General features: G+C 36.0%; 1 protein-coding gene across 1 annotated transcript; it reads right to left on the bottom strand.

Moving 5' to 3' along the window:
* Positions 1-4,449: 4,449 nt before the first annotated feature.
* On the bottom strand, positions 4,450-21,980 carry LOC144962494 (ubiquitin-conjugating enzyme E2 W-like). Its single transcript, XM_078895485.1, has 6 exons — positions 21,916-21,980; positions 17,188-17,279; positions 14,356-14,458; positions 13,170-13,325; positions 9,940-10,015; positions 4,450-7,982 (listed from the first exon to the last, which is right to left on the bottom strand). The coding sequence occupies exons 1-6, from the start codon at positions 21,928-21,930 to the stop codon at positions 7,969-7,971; spliced, it is 456 nt and encodes a 151-aa protein (XP_078751611.1). The 5' UTR covers positions 21,931-21,980; the 3' UTR covers positions 4,450-7,968.
* Positions 21,981-22,045: the final 65 nt, after the last annotated feature.

Raw genomic sequence — 22,045 nt, 5'->3', positions numbered from 1 at the left:
AACCATACATTTACAATTTAAAACACAGAAGAGATAGACAAAGGAGACAAGTTCAAATAGGGAACAGAAGTAGATTCCAAGCGCAAACTACCGATGTCCTTAGTTTGAGATCAGTCCCATCCAGACACAAGCACGGAAACTCACTAAGACCACGAGGAATAGACTCACTACACAATATTATATTAAAAACAAACGCCTACATATCAGAAGATGATTCACAAGGAGAAAAATAGCAACTCCCGAAATTAATACTATATTATATCTGATTGTTTCCCTCTCAGTCAAGGACTTGGGGCCTGGGCCAAGACAAGTTAGTTTTTAGGGGTTTTACAGCACTTTCGACACTTTTAGGTCATTTTAGTACAATAGCTGGAAAGTTTAAGATAAAGTTAAAAGCACCAAAGAGAAAATAAGACAAAGGGGACTGGTTCAAATCAGGGAACAGAAGATTTCATGAGCAATACATCCATGTGTCTATTTTGACATTATCTTAAAGTCACATCCAGGCACAGGCAACGCATCCCACCATGAAGGAAATATTTACAAAGTACAATATATTTTATGTGTGGTGTCCGGGGTCGGTGCAAGAATAGCCCAATGCCAAACCAGCCGGTGACTAATGGTGTGTGACTCCCCTTTTGAGTCACCTGGTCCTACAGGCGACAAATCAAATCCTTTTTTTTAGCTTGGGTGACCGAAGAGTTTCTGCAATGACAGAATTCATGAAGGACAACAGACAGAGAAGTGATAAGACATGGAACGAGATAAAAAAGTCAGCTCAGGATAGAGAAGGATGGAAATGGTTTGTCTGTGGCCTATACCCTGACCCAGGGTGAAAAAGGCAATGATGATGATGATGATAATATATTTTTGAAAACTATAAAAGTACATAGTGTAACAGAGAGATGATTTAAAGCGGAAGAAATATCATCTCTCAAAAAAAAAAAAGAAGGATTACACATTGGATTGTCTTCCTCTCAGCTAAGGATCCCCACCAGAACCAGAGGGAAAAAACGAACAATCTTAATTTAGAACAAAAACAGAGAACGACATGGAAAAGGAAAACAGATGAAAGGAGATAGAAGACACAGCATGTGACTTCTCTGTCTATCATGGGAGATCAGAAGACCCTCCCACCCCCCCCCCCCTCCTTCTGACAGAGTGAGTGACTCAATACAATATGAACATTATACGATCACATACGCATAATATCATTGAGTATTCACTCATTGAATCATCCTGCATAACATATCCCATGGTATTGATTTGCAATTTTTCAGAATTTTGTGGTTTTTGTTACACCGTGATTGTGGAGTGTGTATGAAACAGTGCCAAACAAAACAGAGAGAAAAACACAAGAAAAAAGAACACAAACAAAACAGAGAGAAAAACACAAGAAAGAACATTCAAAAAACCGACCCATCTCGACTGGGGAACAAACCTCAGACCTCGGATATGTTGATGAGCAAAATTGTGCCTTTTGTATTGAATAATCCAGATTCAACCTAGAGCTTTTTCAGTTGTTTTTATTTCTATATAAAATCCTTTAAATTTTAAATTTAACTTTTTCAAAAAAATCTTTCTAAAAGCTTTAGAGAAAGATTAGGGTTATAAAAAAAAATTATTAAACTGTCAGACTAATATACTGTGGATTCATGTTGTGCTGACAAGTCAAAATTTTGAGCACATCTTTCAACTCTTTTCGTTGTTTGTTATTCATGGTTTTATGGCGCTTTACACACTTTTAGGTCATTTCAGCACCAGTAAAAAGGAAGATGATGATAGCGTAAAAATTGTAGATCGGAAGTTAAAAGTGTCAAAGAAAAAGAAAAACAGAGGACTGATTCTAATAGCAATCCATTAATGTGCCTGTTGCGACAATTATTAAAAATTATGCCCTTCGTCATAACATCATAAGATATCGTCACCAAGTCAAACAGGATTTCGGATGTCATCGGAATCACCCATGTTGTCCAAGTGAGCAAATTGGGGGTTGCCCATAAAAATTAAAAAAAACTAAAGTGCCTGAAGCGGGACTCGAACCCGGGACCTTCCGGGTCACAAAGCAATGCCTTAACCACTCGACCACCCTCCAGTTGTGACAATATACCTGACTGAAAGTCCCATCCAGGATTCTGCAATGGTGGATAGGCACAAATGCTTACAAAGTACAAAAACAAATACAAAATTAAAAACTATAATAGTAGTACACAATAAGGAAATGATTTACAAGGTAAAAATATCATCTCTCAAAAACAGGAACTATACATTTGACTGCTTCTCACTCAGCTAAAGACCCCCCCCCCCCCCCCCGCAAGGACCAAGGAAAAAAAAAACTAAGCAATCTCAACCCAGGATATAAGACAGCAAAAGTGACCTCTCCGCCCACGGTGGTCAGAAGACCCAATCAGACAGAAAAAGTGACCTCTTCACCCACCCAGACAGCAAAGGGATCTATTCGTCCACTGTGGAAGGTCAGAAAGCCCACCCAGACAGCAAAAGTGACCTCTTCGTCCACTGTGGGAGGTCAGAAAGCCAACCCAGACAGCAAAAGTGACCTCTTCGCCCACCTTGGGAGGTCAGAAAACCCACCCAGACAGCAAAAGTGACCTCTTTGTCTAACATGAGGAGAAAAAAAACCCCACCCAGACAGCAAAAGTGACCTCTCCGCCCACAATGGCAGGTTAGAAAACCACATCCATAAAACTCTTTTTATATACAAACTGACATGGAAAAAAAATTACTTTAAAAAAATCTGATTATTTGACAAGATAGATGAATAAACTACCTTAATCAGTCCAATTAAATTTCATTATTTTCATCACAAGCATACCACCAAGAGTTCCATATCAATGCATGTTATAAATCGCTACAATTTTTAAAAGATACGGGGATGCCAACTGGGACATTCAAAAATTGCCTGAAAAATTGTGCGAATGTGCCATTTATTATTGAATGTGCCATTTATTATTACGTTGAATACGGCTCCAAAGTATCGAAGTGGAATACTTTTAAAGTATAGCATAGTAGTAGGTACTTGTTATTGCACTTGAAAGTAAATAAAATACACAAAAAATAAAAGTGGACAGATTTTAAACTAAGTTGATAAAAGAAATCTCAAACTAGGACGAAGACAGAGGCAGCATGGAAAGGGAAAACAGACATTCAGGGGGGATAGAAAATATTAGAGGTTAGAAGACCCTGCCCAGATATATAAATATAAAGAGAGAAAAAAATTCACAATTTAGCGGTTGTCCACCTTTGATGGTAGCATCGGATGGGATGTCTCTCTTTGTATAAACAAAAAGAATATATGAACAAACATATTTACCATTCCAAATGCATTTCACAATGTTTCATTTATTCCCCAAGTAGGTCAAATGTAATCATATTTCCATTTCATACAGCATCAGTTCCCTGTTAGGCATCCATTTTGTACTAATACATTTCTAATAACCGTTACTGTCTAAAATCGTGTACTCATTCACACCCGTGAAGTTGTTACCATTCTTTTTTTTTTTTATGAGCTTTTATGTAGCGCAATATCCACTAAATGTGCTCAAAGCACTTTACAAAGGGTCCCTGGCCAACAGCAACATTTAACATGTATGATGCCTGTTAGCCGATATTACAATTTTTTCAGACAGTGACAACTCTGTTAACAGTCAGGTACTCATTTTACACCTGAGTACAGTGAGAGAATGTGAGTAAAGAGCCTTCTCCAAGGACTCTACTATGTGCTGAGCGAGGCTCAAACCTAGGACCTTCCGATCCTAAAGTGAGTGCCATACCACTAGACCACGTAGCTGCACAATGTAGTATTATCAAATAATTGGGACTTCTATGCATTGGCTATATTATAAGGTGGCATCAGTGGCTTAGTGTCTTGTCTTGCCACAAGTCAAGCCATGGTGAGCATGATCATTGGCCAGTTGGGTGACAGTGATTTTAAATAATTCTAGACCCAGCACTGTGTTCTTGAGTAAGACACTTTACACTCATTACCCCACTCAGGTGTAAATGAGTACTGGGCTATTGATGCATTGCGTTTAGCCAAAAACCTCATAACATTTCACCAGCCAGATATATAACGTACCAATACACAAAACTATGTGTAACCTTAAACATTTATGGTCTGATTGATAGAATTTAGTGAGAATTAATCATAAAAATGGCTGGCTAAAAACAATATCAAAGAGCTGAGTGACGTCAATTTTGTTCCATCTATAGGCAGTGCCAGGTATTGTAAGAGTGTTAGCAGTAAAAGGACACCATAAAGCTGATAGTACTGAAAGAAATGAAAACATGGTTATATGGGGAAATAAATAAAGCATGGTGAAACACACTGAGTAGTGTGGATACATAAAAATGCATTATATTATATATGTTTTGGTTTGAGTTATTTTAGTCATTTTCATATGAGAAATTTACTGTGGTTCAGGAGAAAGGTGGGGTGGGGTAATCTTCAAAGCGGCAAAATAAATAAAAATGGTTTGAAAACACGTTTTCAATTTATTTTTTTTAATCTTCAAATAGGAATAATAAGTATATAATAAAATCCATGGCTTGTCACTTATACTCACTTATAGTATAGAATGCATGCAGTCAGAGCATACTGTCAGCATGGAAATCTAATCAGAGCGTGTAAGTGTCAGGTACAATAACACATTTATCTAATTTTAGTTGCTGACAGTAGCCACACTAGCCTCCAACATATTCTTTTTTTTTTTTTTTTAATTGAGCTTTTATATAGTACAATATGCACTAAACGTGCTCACAGCGCATTACAAGGGGTCCCTGGCCAATGGCAACACTTAGCATGTAGGACGAGACATGATGCCTATTAGGAAATATTACAATTGTTTCGGACAGAGACAATGCTGTTAACGGCCAGGTACTCATTTTACACCTGAGTACAGTGAGAGAATGTGAGCAATGAGCCTTTTCCAAGGACTCAACTAAGCTCCGAGTGAGGCTCGAACCAGTGAGGCTCGAACCCAGAACCTTCCAATCCGAAAGCGAGTGCCATATTACTAGATCACATAGCCACATTTTCAGATGAATTCCTCGTGTGACAAGGTATTTTCACTTTTATGGATGATGTTGGACTGTTTCAAATTCTATATATGAAAGCGATGGCCTCAGTTACAAACCATTCAAAACCCAAAACTCAACTATGCAGATAATTTAAAAACTACTATTTGTTGTAATGGTCCAATGTCACATGCCAAAATAAAGCATTTTCATTGGATAGTTTTACCCAATAGATATAGACTTGATGCATAATTGGTTGAAGAGTGATCTTTGCCTAAAACTTTTTTTAATACATTTTATTGGAGTGGAACAGTTTGAAACCAAGGTCATTGATATATATCCAATGTCACATAAAAAAAAATATACGAAATTGTATCTAGCACTTGCGTGATTGGATGTCTGTTTGTTTTTTAGGGTTTTACAACGTTTGCAACACATTATAGTCAAATCAGTGCGAGTAAAAGGAAGAAAATGGGATAGTCAAAAAATTATAGAATTACAATTAAAGCAACAAAGAAAAAGTAAGACAAAGGGAAATTAGTTCAATTAGGGAACAAGTGTATATTCCAAGAGCATACTATCAATGTCCTTAGTTTGAGAGTATCTAAATATCTCATCCAAACTCCAGCACAGGTCCCCTCTAAGAGGAATACCGTCAAATATTTACAAAGTACATATAAAAATCATAATAGTACACAACAGAGAAATGATTTACAAGGAAAAAAATATCATCTCTCAAAAACTATGCAGTTGGCTCTCCCCTAAGGATTCTTGTCAGGGCCAGGACGAAACCAAACAATCGCAGTCCAAGAGAAAGATAGATTGTTTTGTTTTCTTTTTAAGGGTTTTACGGCGCTTGCAACACATTTAGGTTATATCAGCGCCAGTAAAAAGGAAGAAAATGGGATAGTAAAAAGTTCTAGAATTACAATTAAAGCACCCAAGAAAAAGTAAGACAAAGGGGAACTGAGAACAAATAGGGATCGGATGTAGATTCCAAGAGCATACCACCAATGTACTTAGTTTGAAATCACCTACAAGTCTCATCCAGACACAAGCACAAAATCCCACAAAGAGGAACACACTCAAATGCTTACATTATACATTCAAAATAAAAATAATAATACATAACAGAGAGATGATTTACAAGGAAAAAAATATCATCTCCCAAAACAATAACTATGCATTTGACTGTTTCCCTCCCAGCTAGGACTCCGGCCAGGGCCAGGACAAAACCAAGTAATCTCTTTCCAAGACAAAGACATAATGCAAGTTGGAAAACAGATATAGGGGGATAGAAAACACAGTATGTACCTCCCTGCCCACTATGGGAGGTAGGAACCCCACCCAGACAAAGATAGAGAGCAACTTGGAAGACAGATATAAAGGGATAGAAGACACAGCAAGTGACCTCCGGCCCACCATGGGAGGTCAAAGTACCCTACCCAGTACGTGATTAGAGTTGAACATTGATGTCATATAACTGACAAAATAGGTAATCAGCTGTTCCCATTAAATAAGACAGTACAATGCATTTTATTGTTTGATGGGGCGAGGGGGGAGGAGGGTTAAAAAGGGAGAGTTAAAAAATTAAACTGTCAGCCAAATAGGAGAATGTCGACCCATTTGATAATATTGACATGCATGGATATAAATAATCAATGATAAAAATATTTTAAGTTTTTCAACTACATACAACTATTCTTTTTCAAATGCTTAAGTTCTTAAAACTGCGATCTCTCTTAATGTGTCTGAAAAGACCCAAAATGTGTTATCGCACCATTTACACATTACATTATAAAATCTTTACCAGATACACGTGGATGGTAGATGAAGGTAAACGAATAAATTTATGTGGTTGGGAATTGGTGACAAAATGAAATATGATTATATTAAAAGACATAAACTCCATGCAAGATGACTATCTTTTTAAACTGTTGATTATGAATAGGAAGAATCAGTCTGTTTGGTGTATTGAATCGAAAGGATCTTTACCAAATAAAAGAAAATTACTTAACCAAAAAAACAAAAATAAAAAAAATATTTTTTTACAACAAAAGCCATCATTGTACAAAAAAAAAGATAACAATGATATATAAAATCCAAATATGCGACCCAATGCCTCAAATTGTTTTTATCTTAGGGTAAACAAGATACTGAAAATTGAAAACGCAGTCAAAAAGGAAACATTTGGGCTACATTTCTATTATGCTTTTTAACCAGTTATCTGCCACTCTGGAAAGACACATGTTTAAAAAGTTGGCCAGAAAACTAGTCCTTCAAATATCAATTGATTTAAATGACCTTCATCTTGGAAAATCTCTTAAACCTGGGACCTCCCAAAACACAAAAGCATTTTCCTTCAGTAACCTCAAACATTAAATATAAGAGAGCTTGGAGTTAGAAATTATCAGAAATATACAGAATTTTAGATTTCTGCAGCAAAGGAAATTGCATTCATTTTCACTGATAAAGAGCTTATATTGAGCCCAGGATTCATAAATGTGATTGTCCATTCAAATTTCAGCACCTATCGACAGTGAAACTAATTTGCTAGGGGAGGCTGTAAAAAATGACAAACAAAAATGAAAATAGCAGCTTTCATGTTTGGGATTATGTTCTTTTTTTTTTTGAAGCTGTTATATTCATTTTTGTTCACCTAGTCGACACGGCCATAATACCATTTTGAGACGATTGGCCAAATAGAGAGAATGTTTTTGTGTGTCATGACTGTTTAAATGATTTATATGATTTTCATAATAAATAGCTAAATGGTCCTGGGATATCACATTCTGTTGTCAATGTACAGTCAGGTCTTGGCTTTTCCATCCGCACGACACAAAATATGTATAGTATAAGAATGGAAACTTTGAGAGATGATTTGTTATCGATTTGGTATATCAATGTTTTGAAGGAGATGGCAGTCACCCAACATCATACAGAATTATCTGTGCAAAGATGGAAAAAAAATCAATTATTGAATAAATGAATAAATAAATAAATGAATAAATAAATAAATTAATTAATTAATTAAATAAATAAATAAATATATAAACAACAAAACCATTTTTACAAAAGGAGGGAATGAAATAAAATAAGAAATTATCCTGGTTCACCTATCCATTAAATTTAGTCAAAACACGAGAGGGTCTTTCACAAAAATAAAACCATGATAATGTTGTCAATTTCACGTAATATCATAAACAGCATATGCTATCATACAGGGGGGGAAAGATCGACACAGTATATAGTTATGAAGGATACCCACATGTGCTAAAATCATGATTTCTTCCCAAACCACTAGTTATTACCAAATATTGTTTTATTTTAAAAATACATACACAATATAATGTATGATTTACATATCATTAAAGTGATCAAATATCAGTTTCATGAAATCAATGATGATATAGTTTTCTTTGCCAAATCTGCTCAATTAAACATTTAAGTTATGCCAAATCAAACATTGAAGACAACCTTTAAAGTTTCTCAGTTAACAGAGAAAAAAAAAAATGAAAAAAAAAAGAAAGAGAGTAAATAAGGCAAAAGGTCACTGTATTATCCAACACAATAGCGACTACAGTACTTGTTGGATTCTTGCACAACGAATTCCCGGATGCTCTGCAATAATAGACAACGCTGGAAGTGGGTGACCCAAATTTTATCTATATAATATAATAAGTCGTTACCTCCCATGGGCATCAGATTTCATCACACTAGGATTCTAGTACACTTTTTGGCTTCTCCCAAGGGTGCGTTAGAATCTAGCAAGTACTGTATTCATGTGTGAGTCCCGAGAGCTGAGAGCTCAGTGGTAGAGCACTTGCTTCGGAAGCAATGGAAATGGTATTGATCCTAAAAGCAGTCCAGATTATTTTTTTTCAGACCCCCCATGTCCATCCACAGGGATTGGGTAACTGAGTCTATTAGTATTAGACCTGGTGGAAAGTGCTTTGCCATAGATTTAATCTAGTTTCCTATCCAAGGGGTAGCATGCAATAGTTACTGTCCATTTGACACTATAGAAACCACAATAAATGTCAAGGTCACAAATTATTTAAGTACACTTTTTCTATATAAGAAAATATTATCCATAAAGACAGCCACTATTTATGTGCAAGTCTTGATAGCTGAGAGCTCAGTTGTAGAGCTCTGCTTCACAAGCAAAGGTAGTCCTTCAGAGCCATTCAGCCCATGGAGCCGGTGTTTATCCCAGTTTCTATAACGTGAAATGGACAATACCAATTGCTTGCTACCCTTTGGATAGGACACTAGTCTATCGCAAAGTACTTTCCACCAGATCAACAGATCCAACTACCCAATCACTGTTGGGTGGGCAGGGGGGTCAGAAAAAATCTTGACTGTACCCGGGATCGAGTTCAGTCCCTTTGCGTGTGTGGTGGGTGCTCTACCAACTGAGCTATTATCGGGACACCCCCCCCCCCCCCTTTCACAAGCAAAGAGACTGGTATTGATCCATTATGCAGTCCAGATTTTTTTTATATCTGAGCCACCCCCTGTCCATCCACAGTCATTGGCTAGCTTGGTCTATTATTAGAAGTGATGGAAAGTCCTTTTTTAATAGATTAGCTTCCTATCCAAGGGGTAGCAGAAATTGCTATTGCCCATTTAATTTAACACTACAGAAACCACAATAAATGCCGGCTCCAAGACTCCATTATGACTCTGAAAGACTACTTGTTTTTACTTTTGTTTTGTTTTGTTTTTTTTCCATGCTACTTACCATGACTTTACAAGTTATTTTGCATTATATTTTATTTGTTTTCAACGTTAATTTGTGTATTGTTGTGCTGACGAAGGGTTTGTACCCGAAACGTCCATTGTCTGTTTGAGCTCCCATACGAAGCCTCTCTATTTTCACTCTTTCATTAGTATGCTACTTACCATGGTACCACCATCGTGTCTTCTTTGGGTCTTTACTACAGGTACGGACATACAGAGCATTATCTGGAGGTAATTTCTAGACGACAAATAAAAAAAAGAAGAAGAGAAATAACTAGCATTATGAAAACCATTCTAACTCCCCTCTTTACCAACTACAGGAAAAAAATTTTTTTTTTCTTTTTCAGATTTGTTTTGTACATCACAAAATTTGAAGAAAAATCTTCGTTAAAGTCAGAAGAACTTAATGCTGTTATGTAGAGTTTGTTTTCCCGAACAAATTATGTATTGTATGTACTTATTGCTGGTGGTCCCGATAGCTCAGTTGGTAGAGCTCTCGCTACAAAGGCAAAGGGACTGAAATCAATCCCGGGTGCAGAAAGAAAAATACAAATTTTTAAAAAAAACATACAAAAAAATCAGAACAGTGTGCATGAAATGGTGTCAGAAGGGATGTTTTTTTTCTTGTCTTGTCTGACACCATCTCATACACACTTATCAGATCTGTGAGTTAGACTGAACACTACTTATCGTGTTGCATACCCAAAAAAGAAACATTATGGTACCTTCCTGATAGTCTATATAGTGCATCTTTAAAGCTTTAGTTGCTGACAAATCTGGCTCTAATTTTTTCCAAGTTGCTAAGCATTTTGACAAAATTCTGTTCAAAATGGGCAATATTATTACTTTAAGTAATACAGTAAGATAATACAAGTCCCAATTAAATCAAATTCACATGGATAGCAGTGGATAGTTTTGTAAACATGTCACCGCAATTAAATATGCAACTTAGGCCATGTGACTATGGCAGCCATCTTGGAAAGCTAATTAATATGCAAATTTGCTATGTTACTCTACATTTTGACCTGTAATCCGACCTAAAAGAAAATAAACATTATTTCACGGCTGGAAATTATTGACAATTGTATGTAATTATAATTTTTTTTTTAAGATGTGGTGTTTCTATTTTTTTTTTTTGTGTGTGTGCATTTTATGTGCTAAGTAAATGGCTGAAACATAAGAAAAATCATAAAGAGAAAAAAAGGAGGACAGTACAATATCAGGGAATAGAAGTCTAAAATAACAAAGAAATCGTCTTTTCTTCTTAATTCCAACTCAATATTCTTTGGACTTGTACTTTCAGTAAAGTTCATTAGTCACTCTAAAGGATTTCCAAAACATTCCCATTCATTATCAACACCATCCCCAGCAACACACCCACTTCTGCCACGCCCACCACTCGTTTGAGGCTGTATCTCTTTGTCATTATTAATTAAATTGGAACAAAAAAATGAGTGATGACACTGTGACGAGCGATTTTTCACTCGTTCGCGTGCCTACTTCAAAATCCCATCAATTTTTAGTGGACAGCAATATTTGCAAAAGGGAAATTAACACCTTGAATTAAAACACTCAAAACATGGACAGTTTCCTCTCCAATCAAGCCCAATGTCAATATAAAACTGTTCTAAATTTTGCTTAAGGGATTTGGTCAAGATATCGGAAACTCTCCCATTGTTAACAGAATGCTATCTCTTACCACTCACTTTCCACTTAAGGCTTATTCGCCTGTTCAATTGTCTACATATCTCTTGCTAATTATCCTTTCTCCAAACAAGACTCCAGGTGTGCTTATGCCCCCAGGTTCACATCTCTATCAAAACTTCCTATTCTAGCCGTTCCCGCTACGTTTGACTTCAACCCAGTTGTCAATCAAAAATATTTGAATCTCATTGGCCATCTAAAAATGACCATTCTTTCTCATTGGCTATTGTTAGAATTGTTTGGCATGCCCATTTAATAAAACCAGTTGATCTTGCAACTGAGACACACACACACACACACACACACACACACACACACACACACACACACACACACTAAGAAATCCAAGAAAGAACAAACCAGTTCTCAAAATTCAAACTTGTAAAGTTTCACTTTCTCTCTCGGTTGAAGGTAATTTATATTATTGGTTAACTTATTCAAAGTGGAATGAGATATTACTGTGAATTCAATGCTAACTTATTATTATTATTATTATTATTATTATTATTATTATTATTATTATTATTATTATTATTATTATTATTATCATTATTATTATTATTATTATTATTATTATTATTATTATTATTATTATTATTATTATTATTATTATTATTATTATTATCATTATTATTATCATTTGTGTCTATTTTATTAGTGCTTTATTCTATAGATGTTCATAAGTTGAAATACTATTACAAAACTATAAGTATATTATACTATAGTTAACATGGTTTATGAGCCATGCTACTATTTCCACTTACATTCAATATGTATATTATATGATGTCTGTAATCTACCGTCAATCCCCTGCCACACATCATAATCATAATTATAATTTCTAAATTATAAAATATAAGGGACATAACCCTATTAATTTATCACCATGTGAGATAGTTTAACTGTCAGTTGATGTTTGACATACAAATGTAATAGTTAAAACCATTATCATGGAGTTACTGCTTGTCCTTGTCGTTTTGGTCGGCAAATAAAAGCTATTGTGATGTGTTGCTCAAGGACGAAATGGTGGCAAAAGATAAATTGGAATTGGCTCTAAGACCTTTTCTGTTTAAACTCTTAATTGAAGGTCCCCCCTGGTCCCTCCTCCGTCCCTGGTCCTTGCCTAGCACCAGAACATACAGTTGTGGAACCCTGAACAACCCCTGTGGTATGACACTCGCCATCAGTCTGGTAGGTCCAGGGTTCGAGCCCTGCCCACTTTGAGCGATGCCCAGTGACCGTTAACAACTATGTCTATGTCGAAAAAAAAAATATTGTAATATTACCTTATATGCATTGAATCTCGTCCTACATGCTAAGTATATTGTTGGCTTGAGACCCCTTATAAAGCACTTTGAGCACGTTTAGTGAATATTGCTCTTTTATGAAAGCTCAAGAATTGTTATTATTATTGTTTTTTTTTTCATTAAAAAATTTTTTTTAACCCAAGCCCAATCCCTCTCTACCCAGCAGTCAGTGGGTAGCTGGGTCTGTTAGGTCTGGTGGAAAGTACTTTGCAAATAGACTAGCATCCTGTCCAAAGGATAGCAAGCAATTGCTATTGTCCTTTTCACGCTATAGAAACTAGGATAAACTCCGGCTCCAAGGTTCTTATGACTCTGAAGCACTACTTTCCTCTCTCTCTCTCTCCCAACCTCACGAGGATTTTTACTTGTATGTATTCTTACCTTTTCTTTACAACTAGACAACATACTGACAATACTAAGACAGACTGACTGAACAGAGAGAGCAGGGGACCAGTCTTCTGTGAGGATGGATAGACATATATGACCATTGCTGTATATATGGGGGTGGATGGGAATGTTGTTGCCGATGAACATCACCTACAGGAGGGAACAGATAATGTAGAAAATGTTAAATCTAGTCCAAAAAAAAGAAAATTTATTTTTTTAAAATTAGAATACACTCGTTGTAACGTCACTTCCTTCCTAATGACGCATGGTAACTTAGTAAAACTGGCTTTAAACTATCGGAACAATGGTGGACGCCTGTATGAAATATTGCTCCGGCAAGCATAAAAGCGTATCCAGAGGGAAAAAAAACATAAATTTGATCATGTTTTGACTTTTACACACTTTGATCACAAGACATATGAAAAGTTCTAGCCAGCTTTGTTTAGAACCAAGATAGCGTCCTATCCAAAGTGGGGCAAGAAATTGCTATCGCCAATTTCAAGCTATAGAAACTGAGATAAATTCCGGCTCCATGGGCCCCAATAGATCTAAAAGACTAAATTAAAGTTAATCTGAATGGCCCTTTAATTGGACTAATATGTCTGAAACAGAATTTATAATATATCTTGAGGACGTCCAAATCTTACTATGCAAGCATTATGTGCAGTAAAACTACTTATTTAGCTTATAGTTAATGCCTAACCCCTCCTTTACCCTTGCAACCAACAAAGACTCAACCACAATCCCATCAATTGGCGGGAATATCATATGATCTAAACACACAGAGGACAAGTGTGCTATTGCAGAAGTGGCAATGTTTTTCTTTTAACTTTTCTCAAAAATCACCTCCCTCACACTTATACTTATACAGTTAGATTCAGATGCCCTCGATATACAATTTCTACTGTTTAATCAGACAACAATGATTTTCGATGAATACAAGCAGTGTTAAAAACTTTTGTTCCATTCCAAACCAGGCTGAATAATTTGGACAGAAGTTGTCAAATATGCAAATTCAAACCTCTGAGTTTTTATATAAACAGATCATGAGATAGATTAAGTCATTTATATAATCGACTACGCATTTGATGGCTGACTCAATTTTTCTAAAAAATAACTCAATTGTGCCTTCCTGTCCGATAGATGTAATACACAGATTTCCTGAATTTGCACATTTTACCTGAGGTGAATCAAAAGGATATCTAGATGTGAATTTAAAACCAAGTTGAAAATGTTCTCCTTCATATAAAGTTCCCGGAGCCCCATCAATGTCTACGATCCATCTGTAAGAAATAAAGGAATAATATTTGAGAAACATACTATAGACCTTTTCCCATAAACTGCTTTTAGTAACATCATATGACCACAGAGTACCCCAAATTTTGTCAACACAGATTGGTGGCAAATATTTTTGAGGGTTTCAAGTTTGCATAAAATCAGTTTTGAAGTGAGCAAAATATTTTTATTTTCCTGGTAAATAATACAGTCCAAGCCGCCTTTAAGTATGGTCACCAGGAGGAGGCTTTGGCGTGCTTAATGCTGAAGCGTGATTTAGTTCAAAGTAGACATAATCCGATGATTTTCCTGAATCATAGTTCAAGAGTCATTTTTCTTTGTTGGTTATTGTGTAGCCTGTAAGTGTGCGCGTGTGAATGTGTGAGTGTGCTTGTGTGCATGCGTCTGCCTTTCTCTCCCTCACTCACCTTCTTTCAATCTCTTTTTCTCACACTTACAGCTGTGATGACTCATTTGCTCAAAGGGCCATGAGGGAATGGATAGCAATAACAATTAACAATCAGAATCGGATACAGTCTTGTAACAAAGCGTGCCTGAAGCCAAAGTTGCCAAACTTAAATGGGCATGTAGTTTTTATAGCAAAAATTCGGTAAGAGACAATTAGCGTGCTTTAGTCCAAAACATGCTTTATGATGGTGTGCTTAAAGATGGCATGGCCTGTATATCAATTTATTCTTCTATCTGGTAGACAAGAAACAATTAAATTGAAACAGATGAGTGTTGTTTATTTTGATCAGATATATATTCACATAATGCTGTAGGGTGAAATTGGGACAAATAAGGTCTACATGAATTACGCGAGTACTGCATAACCTTTGGCTTATCCATCAGTAAAGAAATATTAATTCAGATTTGATATTTCAAAATCATTTTTAATTTCTGATGAATATAACAACATTTTAATGATAGTGACAAGTAATAAATGCAATACTGAATCAATGAAGAAATTATTCTGGGGCTGCCAACTTTAATACTAGAAAAAATAAAAGATTTGGAGAAAAAGTACAAGATTTGATAATGGAACCCTTCAGTTATTTCACTTCTTGATGTTTGGGTAATTTGGGAAATAACTAATTCATATAACAAGTTTGAGAGGGTGAAAAATTTCCACAAGTTTACGGAAAACTTGAAAATAAAATTATGAAGCAATGCAAACAAACCAAATAAACCTAATTTTTTAAAATATTAATTTTTATTTTATATATTGCAGGAAATATAGGCAATACAAAAAAAACTTATGAGAAACAAAAAAAAACAACAACTATTTACATTAAAATGTTACGGTTTTGTCAGCATGAAACAAAGATAAAGTTTAAGAGAAAAAGCTTATAATCTTATAAAGGTGAAAAAAGCATTAAAATATGCATTTTTGACGTACAGTTGGCAGCCCTGCATATCCTATCTGGTATTCTTTATAGCTTAGCCGGTAGAGCACTCCACTAAGAAGGGACCAGTCTCAATCCTGGATGAAGTCGAGATTTGTCCTGACCACCCCACCCCCCACCCTTTCCATCCCACATCAATCCCACCATTGTTAGGTAGCTGGGTTTATACATCTGGTGGAAAATTCTTTGCAATAGACTAGCATCCTATCTAAATGGTAGTGAGCAATTGCTTATCTCCAATTAAGACCATAGAAACCATGGTAAAGTCTGGCTCTATGTGCCTTATGATTCTCTAAGACTACTTTTTAAATGTAATATAATTTTTGGATACCGGCATCATATCAAATAATAATAATAATAATAATAATAATAATAATAATAATAATAATAATAATAATAATAATAAAAATTTAATAATAATATTGAAGATAATAATAATAACAATAATAATTGATTGATCTGGACTACGCAGTCTCAAGGACGCTTGCTGTGAATTGTGCGACTGTCAGCACTCTGCTTTTTGGATTTCCTTTGTTATATTTTTCCATGTGTCCCTGTCTTGTGCCAACGTTTTAAGAGCGAGAAGAACATGTTCCATCTTTAGTTTTGATGGAATAGTTTTTTGTAGCTGTAAAGATACAAATTTTGGTGCTGATTAGAACAGACAATAGTATGTCTGCAGGTCGGCGTTTAGTGTTGTTGTAGAGACGTTGGTGTCCGTCCAGTGTATTTCTTCCCAGCATCTAGGTATTCCTTCAATGCAGTCAGGGCCGGTATATCATGGTCTCTTCGGAGAATGTGGCCAAAAAGTTTCCATCTTTGTTCTTTTATTCTATCACTGACAAGGCGTACTCTGCAACGGTCATAGAGATCTTAGTTACAAATCTTGTCTGGCCATATCACACCGATGACTCGACAGAGTTGTTTTGTGTAGGACGTCAAGACTGTCTAAATTCTTTTTCGTTAATCACCACGCACCCCAGGTGTAGAGCAGTATTGGTAGTACAAGGGCTTCGTAGAGGCGTATTCCTTTGCTTTCGCTAATGATGTCCTGCCTATACCAGATATTTAATAGATCTCAAAAGGGTTTTTGTGCTAGCAGTTTCCCTTGTTTAATGCCTTCTTCCTCATTGATCAAGTTCCCAAGCTTCCTGACATTTTTCCAATCATTTTTGGTCCATTCAACTAATGTTATTTCTGTTTTTGTTTCGTTGACTTTGAGGTACCATTGACTTAGCATCATTTAAAAATTATTATTAATAATAATAAAAATAATAACAACAACAACAACAAGATAATATGAATTGTGTATTAATAGATAATGTTCTTACTCTGCCAAGGAGCTGGTGAGGCTGTTCTTATCAACTCTCACCCCGACTGGTGGATCTCTGGTCATAGCCTGGAGCTCCTTCTGGAGCCGCTTCTACACATTTATTAAAGAAAAGAAAAGTAATATCCACAATTAAAAGTATAATCTTGAGTTAATTATGAAAATGTCTGTATTCAATTCATAATTCAATTCTTTTTTTGTATTGCTGCGTGGCTCAGCGGTACCGTCTTTGTTTCGTACCTGAAAGGTACAGAGTTCGACTACCCGCCGAGTTGTGTGGCCTTGAGCAAGTCACCTAGCCTTAGCTCAATTTCCGGCGCTGCACAGCGGCTGACGCCTGGGTTATTCCAGTCTTCCATTGGAATAGACCCTAAAGAAAAATTTCCCCTTAGGGATGAATAAAGGGAATTTATTTATTTATATACACATGTGCAAAAGTAACTTGATATTTGTTTCGAGTAAATTCAATCGAGTTTTAAGAGACAAAACTGGACAAAAATTATATCACAAAGTGAGCAAAATCTTTAAAATATAATATGTGAGCGGAATTTCACCAACATACATGAAAACTCCTGATGTAACTACGACTTGAAGAACATAAGTCGGGTTGCTTTGCTTTGGAAACAGAGTAAGAATTTGATGCAAAAATGTCAGTGATGCAAATGGCCAGCACGATTTCCAATCTATGCTCAGACAAGTCTCGATATAGAGTTAATCAAGAAGTATTTATATATGTGCTGTGATGTCATTCCATGCTAATTCAACAATGTTCCAAAACATTCCTTGCTTGGCATTGTTATTCAATTGTTTGTTATTTAAGGAGGTTGCAGAGGGGCTCAATAAGATCAAGGTTTCAAGCACTCTGATTGCAGAACCTCCCCAAAATCTCTTGTCGCCTGTGCCCTCTGAGGAGGACCATTGTCGTGTTGAAAAACAGACTCATCTCCCATGTGTTTTATAATGTCTGCGAAAAATTTTATCAATTTTAACAACAGCATCTATATGCCTATTTATTTGCTCTAAGGGTGTTTTCCGTTATAACCAATATCTTCCGAACTGTCACTGAGCCATAACCCCATACTTATCTTATTTACTTCTGCCTTTTATGTGTCCAAAAACACAGTCTTACTTTGATTGTAACAAATGTCAAAATCTTCACAATGAAGGTCAACTGATGGCAGATGGCAGAGATAAGGACTTAAACTCACATAAACGATTATAAAACAGATTGAGAGTGAATATTCAAAGCAACAAGAATTGAGATTTGATTCTGAATCATAATCATAAAGAAAAATTAGGAGGAAATGACCCGTCAACATGGAAAGCCTTGAGTATTGAGCTTTTTTATAAAGAGCACAATATCCACATAAAATTCTCAAAGCGCTTTACAAAGGCTCCCTGACCGACAGCAACATGTAGCAAGTAGAACGAGACATGACACCTGTTTCCGACAACGCTGTTAACGGTGAGGTACTCATTTTACACCTGAGTATGGTGAGAAAATGTAAGAAAAGAGCCTTTTCCAAGGACCCAACTATGCGCCGAGCAAGGCTCTAACCCAGGACCTTCCATTCCGAAAGCGAGTGTCATACCACTAAACCACACTAAAGCCTAGCTCAATGCCCAAACAATTCAAGATTCTGGGAGAGGTTAAACTTGTGCATAATTTACAAAATCAAAGTAATTTATTTATAGAGACTCTTCCCTGTAACACAACAACTGTAAATAAAATGCATTAATTTGGGGAGGCCTTCAGAAAGCTCCTAGGTCTGGCATCTCTTTCAATCAGTATTTTCACCGTGGACCTTTTGTCAGGAGGTTATTTTTTCAATTTGTCAATATATAATATATAGTAGCATTTTAAAAACTCTAGAACAAACCTTGATGTGAAAGATGAGTGAAAGTTTAAAATTTCCTAACATGACCATTGTTTTGATTATCCGCCGCCATTTTGATTTTTTAAGTATTGAAAGGTAGTGCAAAGCAGTCCTAGGGGTTTTTTTGGGGTTTTTTTTTCTTTTCACACGGGTTAACTCGAGGTCAGAGGATGTTTTTCTATTGGCTGTCATTATTCCCTTATTCCCAGACACCTGTCAGGTGTCTGGGAATAACCAGTTTTTGTTATTCCCAGACATATGTAACAAGTTGGCATAAAGATTTTATGCAAAATGCCAAACTAGGCGTGAAAAATACCAAATTATATTCTGAAAAAAAATGCCAGTGGTTATTTGTGTCACAAAACAGTCAATATCAAGTGATATTTAACACAAGATGAAAGTAAATAGTGATGAAATGTCAAATCCAGTTAAAGCAAATGGATCAATGAAATTTCTTTTGTCACTTTGAACTGAAAACGTCAAACTGGCAATTGGTCTTTTTATTTTCAACCAGGAAGAAAGTTGTTAATCATCAAATCTGTTCATAGTCCACCAACCATTAAAATTTTCACTACCTAACTACCTCTTAACTTTATTGATCATCTTTTGTTTCGATAATTTCTTCATTCTGGCTACAATACGATTCAATAGTCTGATGTCACGCCGCCCAGCAACGGTGGCCATCTTGGTTCTAAACAAAGAAAATCATTACTTTTTATTTTTCATGCTGGCTAGAACTTTTCATATGCCTTGTGATCAGAATGTGTAAAAGTCAAAACATGATCAAATTTATGGGGTTTTTTTCCTCTGGATACCCTTTATGTTCGCCGGAGAAATATTTCATACGGGCGTCCGCCATTGTTCCGATAGTTTAGAGCCAGTATTACTAAGTTACCATGCGTCATTAGGAAGGAAGTGACATTACGACTATTGAAGAGTATTTTGGGGATATTGATGATGGCCGGGAATTTGTTTATTTCGCTGACGAATTCCTAGGCCAAGGTGTTGTTCGCCCCAAAGCCCAAAACCGACAACACCAGTTATTTTCCTGTCTTCTTCACACAAGACAATACAATATATTATCACACGTCTAAAAAACTAGATCCAACAAAATATTCGAATCAGAGATGAAAATAACTATCAAAACAAGGAAGCATAGGTGGTGGAAAAATGTCTAGCTCATATATGAATTTTAAGATACATCGATAGCGGTGAGGATAGACAGCTCAGTGGGTTAGACCACCTTTCATTTTGCTCCTTTTAGCTGCACAGATTCGAATCCAATCACTCGCTACCCCCCCCCCCCCCCCCCCCCCACCTCTCTTCTTTTTTTCTTTTTTTTTTTTTTGAGCAATTCTATTTTTTATTTTTTCCTCCTTTTTTGTTTAGCCTTGTTCCTTTTCTGAACATGGATTTCTTAAAATGTTTTTATTTTATTTTTTTTTTATTGTTTTTTTTTTCCCTCTATCTGACCATTTTGGTCGCTCGCTGGATATTTCTGTCTGTTTGCTTTTTAAATATTTATTCATTTTAGATACTTTTTTTAGATCGGAGTGGGGATGAATATGACAGTTTGCTAGAAAGGAACCAAGAGAGAGAGAGAGAGAAAGAGAGAGAGAGAGAGAGAGAGAGAGAGAGAGAGAGAGAGAGAGAGAGAGAGAGAGAGAGAGAGAGAGAGAGAAATTTTTTTTTAAAAAGAGGTGAGGGGAGGCGGGGGGGGGGGGGGGGGGAGGATGGATGGGACATTATCCCTTGCAACGACTGTTTAAAGAAGATGGAATTTTAAAAAAAAAAATTTTTAAGTGGCGGAAGCAGAATTCGAACACACAACGTCGATTCTGACAAGCCCTCCAGGGCAGACTACTTAACCATTCAGGAATGACACCCACTTCACTTGAAAGTCGACGCATATTGTGCATATGTAGTAATGACTGATTTATTGTGGTTAATTTTATGTTTTTATAGATATTCTATTAACTTTACTTATTTCAATGTGCATTTCGAAACATTCCATATTCTGGAATGTGGATAATTGTTTAAAAGAGAGTTTCAAAAATAAAAATGTGTCTGGGAATAACGAAAATTGGTTATTGCCAGACCCCGTCTGGGAAAACCAATTTTCGTTATTGCCAGACCCTGTCTGGGAATAATTACAGCGTTTTCTATTAAGGTTGGTTATAGATAGGTCTTAGTCTTAATCTTAGTCTTAGTAAAAAGTAAAGGCAAAGGTGCCAGGGTGTTAGTGTTTGGGTTAGTTAAAGGTACATACTAGGTTTTATTTATTCTTAGGGTTAGTTGAGGGAATATTTGAATTTGGGTTGTTTCCCTTAGCAAGGGGAGCTTTTGGAAGGCCTCCCTTAATTTGAGACAAATGACAAATTCTAGATAGCGCATTTTTAGTCTAACTCTTGTCTAAGTCTAAGTCTAAAGTTCTAAAAATATTTCTCCATTAATTTCAGTTAGGTCACACCAACGTGAAATTAGTCTAGAGCAGACGTAAAATGAGAGAATTAGACATGACAGGAGTGCAGCTTTTCTACGAATTCACTAAGATTACTTTTGACAGTATAAGCATAAAAGGATCTAGCAAGTTTGCTGAGAATATACGAAAGGCTATTTCGTTCAGTCCCACGCCATGATCTAGGCTTAGACTTAGACTTGGATTGGGGGGGAGGGGGGGACATCGAACTTGGGGGGAATTCATTCACCTCCGTGAATGATGGTCATGATAGAGTTCAAGAAAACAGCAAACTTCATACTTTAAGAGTATGTGAGTGACTATTTGTCATATCAGTCTTACGACAAAGGTAATAAATATTCATCAAGTTAATAAATAACAATCCAGAACTTACTTCCATGGAAGTCATTTTGTCACTGTTATGGTTCTTGTATTGTTTACAAATAGTTTCGCATAAAATATAAATCGATTGAAGAAAAACTTTAACGGCTATCTTTGTGGACTAAAACAACTCTACATTGTAC

This window comes from Berghia stephanieae, chromosome 1 (genome assembly GCF_034508935.2).
Source record: "Berghia stephanieae isolate SIO BIC M18660-M18661 chromosome 1, UCSD_Bste_1.3, whole genome shotgun sequence".
In the NCBI taxonomy this organism is placed as follows: Eukaryota; Metazoa; Mollusca; class Gastropoda; order Nudibranchia; family Aeolidiidae; genus Berghia; species Berghia stephanieae.
The sequence above is the reverse complement of the archived record's forward strand: the minus strand, read 5'-3'. Positions and strand labels throughout refer to the sequence as shown.

What these genes read in the sequence shown, in the direction of transcription:
- LOC144962494 (XM_078895485.1), bottom strand. An exon ending in CTCACCAGCTCCTTGGCAGA is followed by an intron (nt 14,459 to 17,187) that starts GTAAGAACATTA and finishes TATTTCTTACAG; the next exon opens with ATGGATCGTAGACATTGATG. An exon ending in ATCCTTTTGATTCACCTCAG is followed by an intron (nt 13,326 to 14,355) that starts GTAAAATGTGCA and finishes TCCCTCCTGTAG; the next exon opens with GTGATGTTCATCGGCAACAA.